At 39.3% G+C, this 16,082-nt stretch overlaps 1 protein-coding gene across 5 annotated transcripts in view; it reads left to right on the forward strand.

Moving 5' to 3' along the window:
- NRCAM (neuronal cell adhesion molecule) overlaps positions 1-16,082 on the forward strand; it is a 326,614-nt gene that overhangs the window by 230,438 nt on the left and 80,094 nt on the right. For 3 of the 5 annotated variants that reach the window (XM_011948188.1, XM_011948190.1, XM_011948187.1), the window contains 3 exons: positions 4,599-4,769; positions 5,276-5,332; positions 7,141-7,252. In XM_011948188.1, the coding sequence (XP_011803578.1) occupies positions 4,599-4,769; positions 5,276-5,332; positions 7,141-7,252 (340 nt within the window). The remainder of the gene's footprint in view (positions 1-4,598; positions 4,770-5,275; positions 5,333-7,140; positions 7,253-16,082) is intronic. The other 2 variants (XM_011948189.1, XM_011948191.1) reach the window with 1 other exon arrangement.

The raw sequence follows: 16,082 nt of genomic DNA on the forward strand, positions 1-16,082 counted from the left end.
TATTACCTCTTGTGATTCGTAAAATGTTTTAGAGATGCTCAGGAAAATAACTGCTCCTCAAAATAAAATAACATGTCATCTCATTCACTCACTCAGTTTTACTGAACATTTACCATGTACCTTGCTTATATTCTTTGCAGTGGGAGGGGATGGGAGTGGGGAAGGAGGCAGATGATAAATGCAATAAGTACATTTAGAAAATCTGTGTTTGTTAGCAATAAGTTCTATGAAAAAAAAAAAGCAGAGTTTTGAGCAGAGACTTAATGAAATGAGAGCAAGCCATACCCCTAAATATCTGAGTAGAAAGGGAACAGTAGTGCTAGCCCCTAAGGAAGGAGCATCCCTGCCATGTGTAAAAAGAAAAGCAAGGAGGCCAAGGTGGCCAGACTGAAGGAGCCGAGGGGGAAGGTGATGGACAAGGTAAGAAAGGTCACAGGGACTCAATGGAAAGGACTTTGGCTTTAGCTTGGAATGAAGTAGTGAAATCTTGAAGGAGTGACTTTATCTGAAATAAGCAGTAACTATCCCTTCAGTTGATGTGTAGAGAATATAGTGGACAAAAGAGAGAGTAGAGAGACTGTTGGGGCCACAGCTGTAATCTAGATGAAATTTTTTGGTGACTTGGACTTAAGAGGTAGCAGTAGAAAGGGTAAGAAATGGCAAGATTCTGCATACATTTTGAGGGTCAGTCCTCCAGGATTTACTGGGGCAGAGGTTGGAGCATGAGAGAGAGGAATCAAGGATAACTGCCTTTGGAGATTGAACAACTCCAAAATGATAAAATGGAATTGCCATTTCCAGAAACCCACGGCGGGGAGGAAATCAGGCTGTTGGAGATATGTTATGTTTCTGTTTGTTTTTTTAATCCTCAAAAATAGCTAATAGTTATCGGGCCTTTACCAAGTGTCAGGCCTTTTACTAAGGGCTTAACATGGGTTATTTCATTAATTTTTACAACAACCGTATGAGGCATGTCCAATTATTTTTTCCACTTTCCAGATGAGGAAACCAAGGCAGAGATAATGAAGTCATTCATTAGGCAATTTCAAACTTGTCTACCCCTGTTTCTGTCCTAAGGGCATGTTTGTTGCTCTACCTCTTCTACCCTCCAAAATTTCCTGTGCTAATAGGTCAGCATATTACCTTAGAGGGAGCACATGGTTCTGCTTGGAGCCTAAGAAACCAGAGTTTGGGATGTGAGAGGCCTCTAAGATATTTCATGGCAAGACACCAGCAAGAGTCAGAGATACCTGAGTCAAAAGGAAGATTCCAGGCTATGATCAGCAATGTTTGAAATCTTAGTACATAAGTGCTGCCTAGAGGCCTGGGCTAGATGAGAGGATCTGGGGAGCAGGAGAGCAGAATCTGGGAGACTGAGACCAGGAGCCCTCCAGAGGTGAAGAACTCACGGAGAAATCAGCAAAGCAGATGAGAAGAAGCAGTCACTGAAGGAAAAAAGGAACAAAGAGAGTGGTGTCCCCAGGAACAAGGTGAAGAATGTGTGTCAAAAAGATGGACTAACCAGGCAGGGTGGCTCACACTGTAATCCCAGCTAATCGAGAGGCTGGGATGGGAGGATTGCTTCAGCTCAGGAGTTCGGGGCTGCAGGGAGCTACAACCACATCACTGCAGTTCAGCATCAGCAGCAGAATGAGACACCATCCCTAAAATAAACAATGATAATAATTTTAGAAAATATTTTTGAAAGACATAATAATCAGCTATTTCAAATGCTCCTGAGAGATCAGATAACATGAGAACTAAAAAATGACTACTGAATTTGACAACTTGGAGGTTCCTGGTAACCCTGCTAAGAGTCTTTTAGGTGGAATGGTGGGAATGAATTAAAAGTATCTGTAGGAAATACAGTGACCTGATTGCCTGTGCACTCACAAGACATATACATTACTAAAGAGAAAATTTGGCTCTAACATTTAATCTGCATTTTTAATTTTTTTAATTTAATTTTTTTTTATTTTACTTCAAGTTCTGGGATGCATTTTGGCTCCTCCTATATGAAAGCACTCAGAGGAAGTAAAGTAATGCAAAGAAATAAAAAACAAATATATAACTAAATAAATCTTTTACAGATTTTGCAAAAATAAGTAGTAAGCCAAATGTAAATAAGTGATTTATGGCTTTAAGAATAGCGCTCTCCAAATGCCACTGCCAAAATAAGGCTCAATATTTGGTACTTGGTTCTTACTCAGAAATAATGACCTTTTTGCTTAATAAAGAGACATATCACATGTAAACTCTCAGAGTCATCTGAATATATAACTATTTTTTCCCCACATTATATAGCTAGATATTCCACTCACATTCATTCTAGGCTGTTGGTGAAGCATCTGACCTTTCAAATGGAATTGCACCTGCAATATGAGAAAAAAATTAGATCCATATAGCATACTTCTTGCAAGATAACATTAAGTTATTCCTATCTGCATACATTTTTTTTCAAGTGCAATGCAAAATGCCACCACCCTCATGAAGTCCCATTACCTAACATTTGGTCTGCCAACACCCTTCAGTTTATTATTTTATTACTACAACAGGATAAACAGAGGACAAGAAATGTATTTTTGTCTTTAACTCTTTGTTAAACAAAATGTACCTGATTCTTCTGAGTTTTGTTTTTGTTTTTGTTTTGTTTTGTTTTGTTTTTGAGATGGAGTCTCTGTCACCCAGGCTGGAGGGCAGTGGCGCAATCTCAGCTCACGGCAGCCTCAGCCTCCCAGGTTCAGGTGATTCTCCTGCCTCAGCCTCCTGAGTAGCTGGGATTACAAGTGCACACCACCACGCTCGGCTGATTTTCATATTTTTGGTAGAGACAGGGTTTCGCCATGTTGGCCAGACTGGTCTTGAACTCCTGACCTCAGGTGATCCACCCACCTTAGCCTCCCAAAGTGCTGGGATTACAGACACGAGCCACCAGGCCGGGCTTGAGTTATTGTTAAAACAGTCCTTTTCCTGGGACTTAATGGCTTAAAACCATAAATTTGCAACCGCCAACCAAACCCCCATCTTGACCAATAATTTGGTTAACATGATGAACTGGTGTTCTTTCTTTGAAGCTCTGCCTCCACATTTTCCTTCCTTTTTCTGCCTGAGGGAGCTCCAGACTTTTAACTATAATTTTGCATTTCATGAAATGTTAGATCAAGCACCTGCTACAAGAGGAGCAGACCTGCTTCACTCACACTGGAAAAACCCTGCCAGGAGACAGAGTGGCCTGAGGCCACTGGGATGTGAGACTTTTTTCAGTCCTGTCACCTCAGAGCTGAAGAACTCTCACAGTTAAGGCTCTGTGGGCTAAGGAGCTTCAGAATGTCCATTAGCTGGCTAAGTGTGAACTCACACCCAGATCGGTCGTTCCACCTCCCTGCATCCTTCATACACTTAGAAAATCTTCCCTGCAAATAAGTTCTGATACTATTGCACAGTAGGGTGACTGTGGCTAACAGTAATGCATTGTATATTTCAGATAGCTAGAAGAGAGAGGATTTTGAATGTTCTCACAACAAAGAAATGGTAACTGTCTAAGGTGATGGATATGCTAATTACCATGATTTGATCATTACACAATGTGTATGTGTATTGAAATATCACATCGTACCCCACAAATATGTACAGTTTATTATGTGTCCATAAAAGAGAAAGAAAATCCTCCTGCCTAAGGCAAGATAGTTCCTTAAATGGACCTTAGGGGAAGTGCTAATAAATTATTATGCTTGACACTGGGAAGTCAGAGTGCTGATGGTTACTCACTTAATCCTTCAATGCACATTTAAAGGAGCCCCATGAAAGGCCAGGCACTGTTCCAGTGGACAAAGCAGATGAAAGCGTCCACTGTCCTGGAGCTTAAATTCTAGTGCAGGAAACAGGCAATAAGTCGTGTGTATGATGAGTAAATTATGTAGTATGCCAGAAGGTGATAAGTAATTCAGAAAAGCATTGTAGAGGAGGTGGAGAAACTGGGCTTAGGAAGCTTGTGAGCGGCAGGTTGCAGCATTAAATAAATAGTGTCATCATCACACCCAGTTACTGTCAGCTGGCCATTTGCTGCATGATTCTTCAACTGGATGATGAGCTCAGACAGGGCTGGCACTCTGGCATGCCCAGTGCCTAGCACGGGACCCAGCTCACCATTAGATGCTCTCCAAGTATTTAGTTTCTGAATGTTGTGTGTAGATGCAACCCATGTTAACAATTTTAGAAGCTTCCTTAATGATTTTCTAAGATATGTGTGTATGTGTACTTCACAGTTAGGGACTCATTTAGATATTAGGAAAAGTCATACCAACTTTTTGTAAAACATATTTTGTTTACATTTGCTTAATAAAACATTTCACTGTATAATCTCACTTCTGACCCCACCCCAGAGAAGTTACTGTCAGGGAAGTAGAGTTAAGAGTTTTAGTGTATTAGGTTTTTTTTTTTTTTTTAACAGTTATTTGCTTTTACCCAAAGAGCTATATAGAGAAAAAAAATATTCAAATGAAGTTCACAGACCTATTAGTAGATACATTTATCTTGCTAATTTGGAGGGTAGCCACTTTATGATGGAATAATCTGGATATCTCTCTGCCTTTCTCCAGCCTTTCAAAGACTTCCACAAAGTGAGAGAGTTTCTCAAGGTCTGAATGGGGACCTTTATTTTTCCAACGTCCTCCCAGAGGACACCCGCGAAGACTATATCTGTTATGCCAGATTTAATCATACTCAAACCATACAGCAGAAGCAACCTATTTCTGTGAAGGTGATTTCAGGTAAGAGTTCAGCTTCCTGAATCTGCCCTTCAATACGTTTACAAATATGTGCAAAATATAGAAACTATTATATACTACTGACTTTGAAGTAAACAGGTTCATTATCAGGAAACCTCCCATGAATGCTCACTAAAGTGCTGGCATATGTGTTATAAAGCTTGTGCATACCCTAAATACTGGATTTTACATTTCTTGCTTTTATTGTCATGACTGGTTCCGTGATAACCTTCTGAACTACCTGGTGTTCTGAGCATTTGTGTGTGCTTTATGCTCCACAGTGCCTCTTATTGGCAGTCCTGCAGCTTCAGTTAAATGTCTGCATATTCCTGGTTGGGGGTGGCTGAGTAAATTAATGAGTTAGTCATGTACAATGTAAAGCACTGTTTTTACTTGATAGGAATGGCACTCGGTCAGGATAGCTGCATACGTTTGCTTTTATTGCCCAATACTTTTTGACCCTTCTCCCCTACTTTTGTGCCCTCTTCATAATATTCTGTTTATTTCAGTGGATGAATTGAATGACACTATAGCTGCTAATTTGAGTGACACTGAGTTTTATGGTGGTGAGTTATGGTGATTGTAACTGATATTCTCTCCTTCATTGTAGAATTTAGTTCACTAACTTCACCTCCATGGCTATTTAACCTTATTTCTTTATGAGATTTCTAGTTATATGTTTAATACCATAGTATAAATGTATGTTTCTTATGAAATTTACCTATAAACTTTGAAGCATGCCACTAGAGCATTTTCCATGATGTATGTGTAATAATGAAACCTGTTGTAACTGTTTGCGTGTAAAGAACCATTTCACTGATTTGGAAAAACCTTTCACGTACATTCAGAATTATGTTTTCCATGTTTTGTTCTGTTCCTAACTTTTCTTGTGAACTAAGTAAGAGTTGGCAGGGTGCATTAACTTGCTAGAATACTGACTCATCAAAACTTTTAGCAACTAACATTGAGTGGATTTCATAGTAAATCATCCCATTTCTCATCTGTTTTCATGTGACATTGTCAATATAATTAGTAATAGCATTTCTCTCTTAGTTTTGTTTAAAAGCAAGTCAAACCCAGTCACTGTCTTCAGTGGAAGTAATCTTTTTAAAAGTAGAGCATTTAACTTCATTGTTGTAGATAGAAATGAATTTGATTTCCTTAAGGGAAATGTTCTCAAGTAGAGTCTATGAATGAAAATAATGGGTTTTGGATAAAGGGTCCTTTTAATTATCCATAAGGCAGAATTTCTGCTGTATTAATTTTTCACCCTTGAGATATAAGTAAAAAACATTAAGGTCTCATCAGTGACCAAGATAGACACTCCACAATTGCTGCTTTCTTTTATTTTATTTGAATAGACTCCTGAAAAATATGGGCCCCAAGACCATTCCCAAAGTGATTTTAGAGGAGTAAGTTTCCCCCCTACAGTCTCTAAATTCTTAGGAAAACTAATTTTTCTCAAGTAATACCTCTTCTGGCATTGAATTTTTTCTTCTGAGAAATGAGAATGATTCATAATATATTTCCTTTTCATTAAATTTTTATAAGCATCAAGTAGATAATGCGTTAAAGAGTTGAAAACCTTCAATGGCTATAAAACCTTAAGATGATGTAATTTCTGCTCCAAGTTTTTCTAAGAGAACTTCAGAAGACAAGGCTATGTTTTGGAAAGGCCTCCACAAAAAAGAAGATGGCCTGTATAACTATCCCTAAGATCTTTGACTTAGACCCTCTTTATTTTTTTACTGAGGAAAACGATTTCCATTTATTTAACTCCATCATTATTCTTCATTTGTAGCATAATATTTGCAAGACCTCTGTCAGTAACTCTCTACTTTTGTTTTCCATAACCCTTGCAGTTTGAGGATGTTAATATGATTAATCAGTAGTATTGGCTATAATGTTGTCCCCACTGTAAACAAGAATACCCCTTCTATAACCATATCTTTATAAAAACCTAACATCTTCCAGAAGATAGACAGTTAATTTTTGCTTTGACCTAAGCACTAATCCTAAGAGAAATGTAGTTCAATAACATGATTTCCTCTCCATGTCAACATTTTGAAAATTTTCTAACCCACAGAAAATTTGTAAAAACCTAACCCAAATTAAGGAAATATACAAAAGGAAAACAGTCCTTATTATTAGTGCTTATGCAACCAAGGTTGTTTCTGTTCCTGGGTAACTTGAGTAAGTGTAAGTGATGACTACTTATAACGCAGAGAGTGTGTATGTGTAGCTTAACAAATTTCACAATTAATGTTAAGTAGCTTAAAAAGGGATTGGAATTTTAGACAGCTTTTTTAACAATGAAGTGTTTATAGAAATACATATTATAAGTTGTAATGCATATTGATTTTCTTGTTTGCAGCTAAATCAAGTAGAGAGAGGCCACCAACATTTTTAACTCCAGAAGGCAATGCAAGTAACAAAGAGGAATTAAGGGGAAATGTGCTTTCACTGGAGTGCATTGCAGAAGGACTGTGAGTTCACACTTTCTGTCCTGAAATACATTTCTTATAAAAATATAGTCGGTTGGTAGAGAGGTGTTAGAAATATCATAGGAGGAGTCACTGTCTTCTACTAATTCTACCAAGCATCAATAAAAATTTGGTAATTATTTCCAAAGTAGGCATATGAATCTCGTATTGTTGTTAAAATATTTTATTAATGTAATAGTAATCATATTGAAATAAGTATCAGTAATCACTTTATGATTGTTGAAATATTATCTCATATTATTGTTTAAATATTTTGTTAATGTAGTAGTGTTATCTTAAAATAAGTATCAGTAATCACCTTGTGACTGCTATGATTATAATCAGAGGACATTATTTTGCTAGTTTGTAACCAGCCACCTCAAATCTCTTTAAAAATAATAGCTGTTTATTACTGATCACTTGTCGAGAGGTCTACAGAGCAATTGTCCTCTAACCAGCTGGGTTGGGCTAATTTCAGTTAAGCATGCTCATGAATCTGCTAGGTGGCTCAGCAGCGGGTCCACTGCCCTTGGGGTCTGCTGGCTGTTAGCTGGGGCATCTGAGTTGATGGCCTAAGTTGCTAACATCTCTCTTGCAGTCTCGTGCTGGCTTATTCTCCTAACAACAGACAACATGCACAGGGCCTGCCTCTTAAATCCTAGCCTCAGAACTGGCACGCTGTCCTTTCACCTACTTCCTATTGGCAGGTCACAAGGCCAAGCCTAGATTCTTAGAAATAACTCATCTGTGCACACTTCAAACTTGTAGCCACCCCAGAATTGACATGCCTTTAACAGGAGTTACAGGGAGGCCTCGCCCAGATACAAAAGCAACTGTGATGTTAGCCCTAGCTCTCTGTTACAAGGAATTTCTGGATAGTCCCTGTCTTCTGCCTGACACAGAGCAAGCACCATTGGTATGGGCACATCTGCTGAAAACCTGGAATAGAATCTCAGAAACATGCTGCCCTTACATGTGATTCCTGCTGTCCTTGACAGGCAACTCATTGGTCTCACATTCCTTCCGGAATCAAGGAAAACTTGACTTCAGGAGGCACATGGAGGCCTCTGCTGGCCGAGGCAGGAAATCACACTATGCATTACTCAGCTCTGCCAGCTACAGAAAACCAGCAAAACCCCCTTTTAAAGATATGTTAAAACCCTATCTCCTCTGCTAGAATTAAGAAAAAAAAAATCCTCCCAATTTCCATCGTTATGGTGTAAGAGAGTGGCATAATCTGCCAGCCTCCAACTTTTGGGAGCAGAAGGTACCTATTCTCACAATTTAATGACTTATTTTCCCACAAATGACATATTTCATAAAAAAAACTAAAATATGGTTGGTATTTGGAAATTTCACAATACTCCCAAAAGAATTTTTAAAACTTTAGAGTATTGTAAAACCAAGATTGGGACTCTATCACTTATAAACCAACCATTAGACTTATAAAATCAAAATATTTCTAATTCCTGACAATGGCTCAGTACAGTAGCTGGCCTCCAAAACAATTCATGGCTTTTTCATAATTTCAAACTACGAAACTATGCTTCCATCTCCTTCTTACCTTCATATCATCTAAAATGCAGATTAGTCTGACTATGAGGAAATATCAGTATGTTATCAGATTCCACATGTATATAGTTTTTCAAAATCTACTTATTTTTATATTTACAGCATGTTTTAATTTTAGAAGCTATTTCATCAGATACATATGCTCAGTTTATTTCTTACTAAACCAAATAAACCAAACCAATATTATAATCAATTAATCCCACTTGCATTTCTTTTTTTTTTGCTTGAACCATAATTTATTATTTCTCATGGTTCCATGTGATGACTGGGCTAAGCTTTTTTTAAATTATTTTTTATTTCCCATAGGTTATTGGGGTACAGGCGGTGTTTGGTTACATGAGTAAGTTATTTAGTGGTGATTTGTGAGATTTTGGTGCACCCATCACACTATTTTTGGTAGTCTTTTATCCCTCAACCCCCTCCCACCCTTCCCCCAAAGTCCCCAAAGTCCATTGTATTATTCTTATGCCTATGTGTCCTAACAGCTTAGCTCCCACGTATCAGCGAGAACATACGGTGTTTGGTTTTCCATTCCTGAGTTACTTCACTTAGAATAATAGTCTCCATTCTCATCCAGGTCACTGCAAATGCCATTAATTCATTCCTTTTATGGCTGAGTAGTATTCTATCGTGTGTGTGTGTGTATATATATATATATCACAGTTTCTTTATCCACTCGTTGATTGATGGGCATTTGGGTTGGTTCCACAATTTTGCAATTACAAACTGAGAGGCTATAAACATGCGTGTGCAACTTAAGTATCTTTTTTGTATAATGACTTCTTTTCTACTGGGCAGATACCAAGTGGTGGGATTGCTGGATCAAATGGCAGTTCCACTTTTGGTTCTTTAAGGAATCTCCACACTGTTTTCCATAGTGTCTGTACTAGTTTACATTCCCATCAGCAGTGTAGAAGTGTTCCCTGATAACCGTATCCATGCCAACATCTACTGTTTTTTGATTTTTTGGTTATGGCCATTCTTGCAGGGGTAAGGCGGTATCGCATTATTGTTTTGATGTGCATTTCCCTGATCATTAGTGATGTTGAGCATTTTTTCATATGTTTGTTGGCCATTTGTATATCTTCTTTTGAGAGTGGTCTATTCATGTCCTTAGCCCACTTTTTGATGGGATTGTCTGTTTTTTTTGCTGATTTGTTTGAGTGTGTTGTAGATTCCGGATATTAGTCCTTTGTCAGATATATAGATTCTGAAGATTTTCTGCCACTCTGTGGGTTATCTGTTGTCTCTGCTGACTGTTGTTTTTACCATGCAAAAGCTCCTTCGTTTAATTAAGTCCCAGCTAATCTTTGTTTTTATAGCATTTGCTTTCAGGTTCTTGGTCATGAATTTCTTGCCTAAGCCAATGTCTAGAAGGGGTTTTCCAATGGTATCTTCTAGAATTTGTATAGTTTCAGCTCTTAGATTTAAGTCCTTAATTCATCTAGAGTTGGTTTTTATATAAGGTGAGAGATGAGGATCCAGTTTCATTCTCCTACATGTGGCTAGCCAATTATCCCAACACCAATTGTTGAAAGGGTGTCCTTTCCCCACTTTATGTTTTTGTTTGCTTTGTTGAAGATCGGTTGGCTGTAAGCATTTGGGTTGATTTCTGGGTTCTCTATTCTGTTCCACTGGTCTACGTGCCTATTTTTATACCACTATCAAGCTGTTTTGGTGACCTGGCCTTATAGTATGGTTTGAAATCAGGTAGTGTGAGGCCTCCAGATTTGTTCTTTTTGCTTGGTCTTGCTTTGGATATGTGGGCTCTTCTTTGGGTCCATGTGAATTTTAGAATGGTTTTTTCTAATTCTTTAAAGAATTATGGTGGTATTTTGATGGGGATTGCGTTGAATTTGTAGATTGCTTTTGGCAGTATGTCATTTTCACAATATTGATTCTACCCATCCATGAGCATGGGATGTGTTTTCATTTGTGTCGTCTGTGATTTCTTTCTGTAGTGTTTTGTAGTTTTCCTTGTAGAGGTCTTTTGCCTCCTTGGTTAGGTATATTCCTAAGGGTTTTTTATTTTTTTTGACAGCTATTACAAAGGGGATTGAGTTCTTGATCTGACTCTCCACTTGGTCACTGTTGGTGTATAGAAAAGCTACAGATTTGTGTACATTAGTCTTGTATCTGGAAACTTTGCTGAATTCTTTTATCAGTTCTAGGGGCTTTCTGGAGAAGTTTTTAGGGTTTTCAAGGTAAACGATCATATCATCAGCGAACAGTGATAGTTTGACTTCCTCTTTACCAATTTGGATACCCTTTCTTTCTCTTGTCTGATTGCTCTGGCTAGGACTTCCAGTACTATGTTGAAGAGGAGTGGTAAGAGTGGGCATTCTTGTCTTATTCCAGTTCTCAGAGGGAATGCTTTCAACTTTTCCCCTCTCAGTATTATGTTGGCTGTGGGTTTGACATAGATGGCTTTTATTACATTGAGGTATGTTCCTTGTATGCCAATTTTGTTGAGAATTTTAATCATAAAGGGATGCTGGATTTTGTCAGATGCTTTTTCTGCATCTATTGAGATAATCATGAGATTTTTGTTTTTCATATGTTTATGTGGTATATCACATTTATTGACTTGTGTATGTTAAACCATCCCTGCATCCCTGGTATACAACCCACTTGGTCATGGTGGATTATCTTTTTGATATGTTGCTGGATTCAGTTACCTACTATTTTGTTAAGGATTTTAGCATCTATGTTCATCAGGGATATCAGTCTGTAGTTTCTTTTTTGGTTATGTCCTTTCCTGGTTTTGGTATTAGGGTGATGCTGGCTTCATAGAATGAATTGGGGAGGGTTCCCTCTTTCTCTATCCTGTGGAATAGTGTCAAAAGGATTGGTACCAATTCTTCTTTGAATGTCTGGTAGAATTCTGCTGTGAATCCATGTGGTCATGGACTTTTTTTGGTTGTTAATTTTTTAATTACCATTTCAATCTTGCTGCTTATTATTGGTCTGTTTAAGGTATCTAATTCTTCCTGATTTGAGCTAAGAGGGTTGTATTTTTCCAGGAATTTATCCATCTCTTTTAGGTTTTCTAGTTCATGTGTGTAAAGGTGTTCATAGCAGCCTTGAATGAGCTTTTGTATTTTGGTGATGTCAGTTGTAATATCTCCCGTTTCATTTGTTGATGAGATTATTTGGATTTTCTCTCTTCTTTTCTTGGTTAATCTTGCTAATGGTCTATCAATTTTATTTATCTTTTCAAAGAACCAGCTTTTTGTTTCATTTATCTTTTGTATTTTTTGTTTGTTTGTTTCAGTTTCACTTAGTTCTGCTCTGATTTTATCTCCTTTCTTCTGCTGGGTATCGGTTTGGTTTGTTCTTGTTTCTCTAGTTCCTTGAGGTATGACCTTAGACTATCAGTTTGTGCCTTTTCAGTCTTTTTGATGTAGGCATTTAGGGCTATGAACTTTCCTCTTGGCACCGCCTGTGCTGTATCCCAGAGGTTTTGATAGGTTGTGTCACTATTGTCGTTCAGTTAGAATAATTTTTTAACTTCCATCTTGATTTTGTTTTCTACCCAGCGATCATTCAGGTTATTTAATTTCCATGTTTTTGCATGGCTTTGAAAGTTCCTTTTGGAGTTGATTTCCACTTTTATTCCACTGTGGTCTGAGAGAGTGCTTGATATAATTTCAATTGTCTTAAATTTATTGAGGCTCATTTTGTGGCCTGTCATATGGTCCATCTTCAAGAAAGTTCCATGTGCTGTTGAATGGAATGTGTATTCTGGGTGGCTAGAAAGATGGCTGAATAGGAACAGCTCCAATCTGCAGCTCCCAGCGACATCAGTGCAGAAGGTAAGTGATTTCTGCATTCCCAACTGAGGTACCCAGCTCATCTCATTGGGACTGGTTAGGCAGTGGATGCAGTCCACGGAGGGCAAGCCGAAGCAGGATGGGGTCGTCGTCTCACTCAGGAAGTGCGAGGGGTCAGGGAACTCCCTCCCCTAGCCAAGGGAAGGTATGAGGGACTGTGCCATGAGGAACAGTGCATTCCGGTCCAAGATACTTTGGCCTTCACAACCCGCAGACCAGGAGATTCCCTGGGGTGCCTACACCACCAGGGTCCTGGGTTTCAAGCAAAAAACTGGGCGATTGTTTGGGTAGACACCAAGCCAGCTGCAGGAGTTTTTTTTTTTTTTTCCATACACTGGTGCCTGGAACACCAATGAGGCAGAACCATTCACTCCCCTGGAAAGGGGGCTGAAGCCAGGGAGCCAAGTGATCTAGCTGAGTGGATCTCACCCCCATGGAGCCCAGCAAGCCAAGATCCACTGGCTTGAAATTCTTGCTGCCAGCACAGCAGTCTGAAGTCAACCTCGGATGCTCTAAGTTGGTGGGGGATGGGCGTCTGCCATTACCGAGGCTGGAGTAGGCAGTTTTCCCCTCACAGTGTAAACAAACCTGCCAGGAAGTTTGAACTTGGCAGAGCCTACCATAGCTTGGCAAAGCTGCTGTAGCCAGACTGCCTCTCTAGATTCCTCCTCTCTGGGCAGGGCATCTCTGAAAGAAAGGCAGCAGCCCCAGTCAGGGGGTTCCATGTGCTATCTCCCTGAGACAGAGCACCTGGGGGAAGGGGCAGCTGCAGGCGCAGCTTCAGCAGATTTAAACATTCCTGCTGCTAGCTCTGAAGAGAGCAGCAGATCTCCCAGCACAACACTAGAGTTCTGCTAAGGGACAGACTGCCTCCTCAAGTGGACCCCTGAGCCCCATGCCGCCTGACTGGGAGTCACCTCCCAGCAGGGGTCGACAGACACCTCATACAGGAGAGCTCCAGCTGGCATCTGGCAGGTGCCCTTCTGGGATGAAGCATCCAGAGGAAGGAACAGGCAGCAATCTTTGCTGTTCTGCAGACTCGGCTGGTGATAACCAAGCACACAGGGTCTGGAGTGGATCTCCAGCAAACTCCAGCAGACCTGCAGCAGAGGGGCCTACTGTTAGGACAAAAACTAACAAACAGAAAGAAACAGCATCAACATCAACAAAAAGGACATCCACACAAAAAAACCCATCTGAAGGGGTCACCCACATCAAAGACCAAAGGTAGATAAATCCACAGAGATGAGGAAAAACTGGTACAAAAGGACTGAAAGTTCCAAAAATTGAGAGTGCCTCTTCTCATCCAAAAGATCACAACTACTCACCAGCAAGAGAACAAAACTGGACAGAGAATGAGTTTGATGAATTGACAGAAGTAGGCTTCAGAAGGTGGGTAATAGTAAACTCCTCTGAGCTAAAGGAGCTTGTTCTAACCCAATGCAAGGAAGCTAAGAACCTTGAAAAAAGGTTAGAGGAATTGCTAATTAGAATAACCAGTTTAGAGAAGAGCATAAATGACCTGATGGAACTGAAAAACACAGCACAAGAGCTTCGTGAATCATACACAACAATCAGTAGCTAAATCAATCAAGTGGAAGAAAGGATAACAGAGATTGAGGATCAGCTTAATGAAATAAAGTGTGAAGACAAGATTAGAGAAAAAAAGAATGAAAAAGAATGAACAAAGCCTCCGAGAAATATGGGACTATGTGAAGAGACCAAACCTGTGTTTGATTGGTGTACCTGAAAGTGACAGGGAGAATGGAACAAAGTTGGAAAACACTTTTCAGAATATTATCCAGGAGAACTTCCCCAACCTGGCAAGACAGGCCAGCATTCAAATTCAGGAAATACAGAGAACACTGTAAAGATGCTCCTCAAGAAGAACAACCCCAAGACACACAATCATCAGATTCACCAAGGTTGCAATTAAGTAAAAAATGTTAAGGGCAACCAGAGAGAAAGGTTGGGTTATCCACAAAGGGAAGCCCATCAGACTGACAGCAGATCTCTCAGCAGAAACCCTACAAGCCAGAACAAAGTGGGGGCCAATATTCAACATTCTTAAAGAAAAGAATTTTCAACCCAGAATTTCATATCCAGCCAAACTAAGCTTCATAAGTGAAGGAGAAATAAAATCCTTTACAGACAAGCAAATGCTGATGGATTTTGTCACCAACAGGCCTGCCTTACAAGACCTCCTGAAGGAAGTATTAAATATGGAAAGAAAAAACTGAAACCCAGTCACTGCAAAAACATACCAAATTGTAAACACTATCGACACTGAAGAAACTGCATCAATTAACGGGCAAAATAACCAGCTAGCATCATAATGACAGGATCAAATTCACACATAACAATATTAACCTTAAATGTAAATGGGCTAAATGCCCAAATTAAAAGACACAGACTGGCAAATTGGATAAAGAATCAAGACCCATCAGTGTGCTGTATTCAGGAGACCCATCTCATGTGCAAATAAATACACACATAGGCTCAAAATAAAGGGATGGAGGAATATTTACCAAGCAAATGGAAAGCAAAAAAAAAAAGCAGGAGTTGCAATCGTAGTCTCTGATAAAACAGACTTTAAACCAACAAAGATCAAAAAACAAAAAAGACAAGGGTATTACATAATGGGAAGGGGATCAATGCAACAAGAACAGCTAACGATCCTGAATATATATGCACACAATACAGGAGCACCCAGATTCATAAAGCAAGTTCTTAGAGACCTACAAAGAGACTTAGACTCCCACACAATAATCATGGGAGACTTTAACACCCCATTGTCAACAGATCAACGAGACAGAAAATTAGCAAGGATATTTAGGACTTGAACTAAGCTCTGGACCAAGCAGACCTAATAGACATCTATAGAACTCTCCACCCCAAATCAACAGAATATACATTCTTTCCAGCACCACATCACACTTGTTCTAAAATTGACCACATAATTGGAAGTAAAACACTCCTCACCAAAAGCAAAAGAACAGAAATCATAACAGTCTGTCAGACCACACTGCAATCAAATTAGAACTCAGGATTGAGAAACTCACTCAAAACCACACAGCTACATGGAAACTGATCAGCCTGCTCCTGATTGCCAACTGGGTAAATAACGAAATTAAGGCAGAAATAAAGATGTTCTTTGAAACCAATGAGAACAAAGACACAACGTATCAGAATCTCTGGGACACAGCTAAAGCAGTGTTTAGAGGGAAATTCATAGCACTAAATGTCAACAGGACAAACTGGGAAAGATCAGAAATTGACACCCTAACATCACAGTTAAAAGAACTAGAGACGCAACAGCAAACAAATTCAAAAGCTAGCAGAAAACAAGAAATAACTAGGATCAGAGCAGAACTGAAGGTGATAGAGACATGAAAAACCCTTCAAAAAATCAGTGAATCGGAGGGGGG

The sequence above is a fragment of the Colobus angolensis genome, unplaced genomic scaffold, assembly GCF_000951035.1.
Source record: "Colobus angolensis palliatus isolate OR3802 unplaced genomic scaffold, Cang.pa_1.0 Scaffold275, whole genome shotgun sequence".
NCBI classification, from domain to species: Eukaryota; Metazoa; Chordata; class Mammalia; order Primates; family Cercopithecidae; genus Colobus; species Colobus angolensis.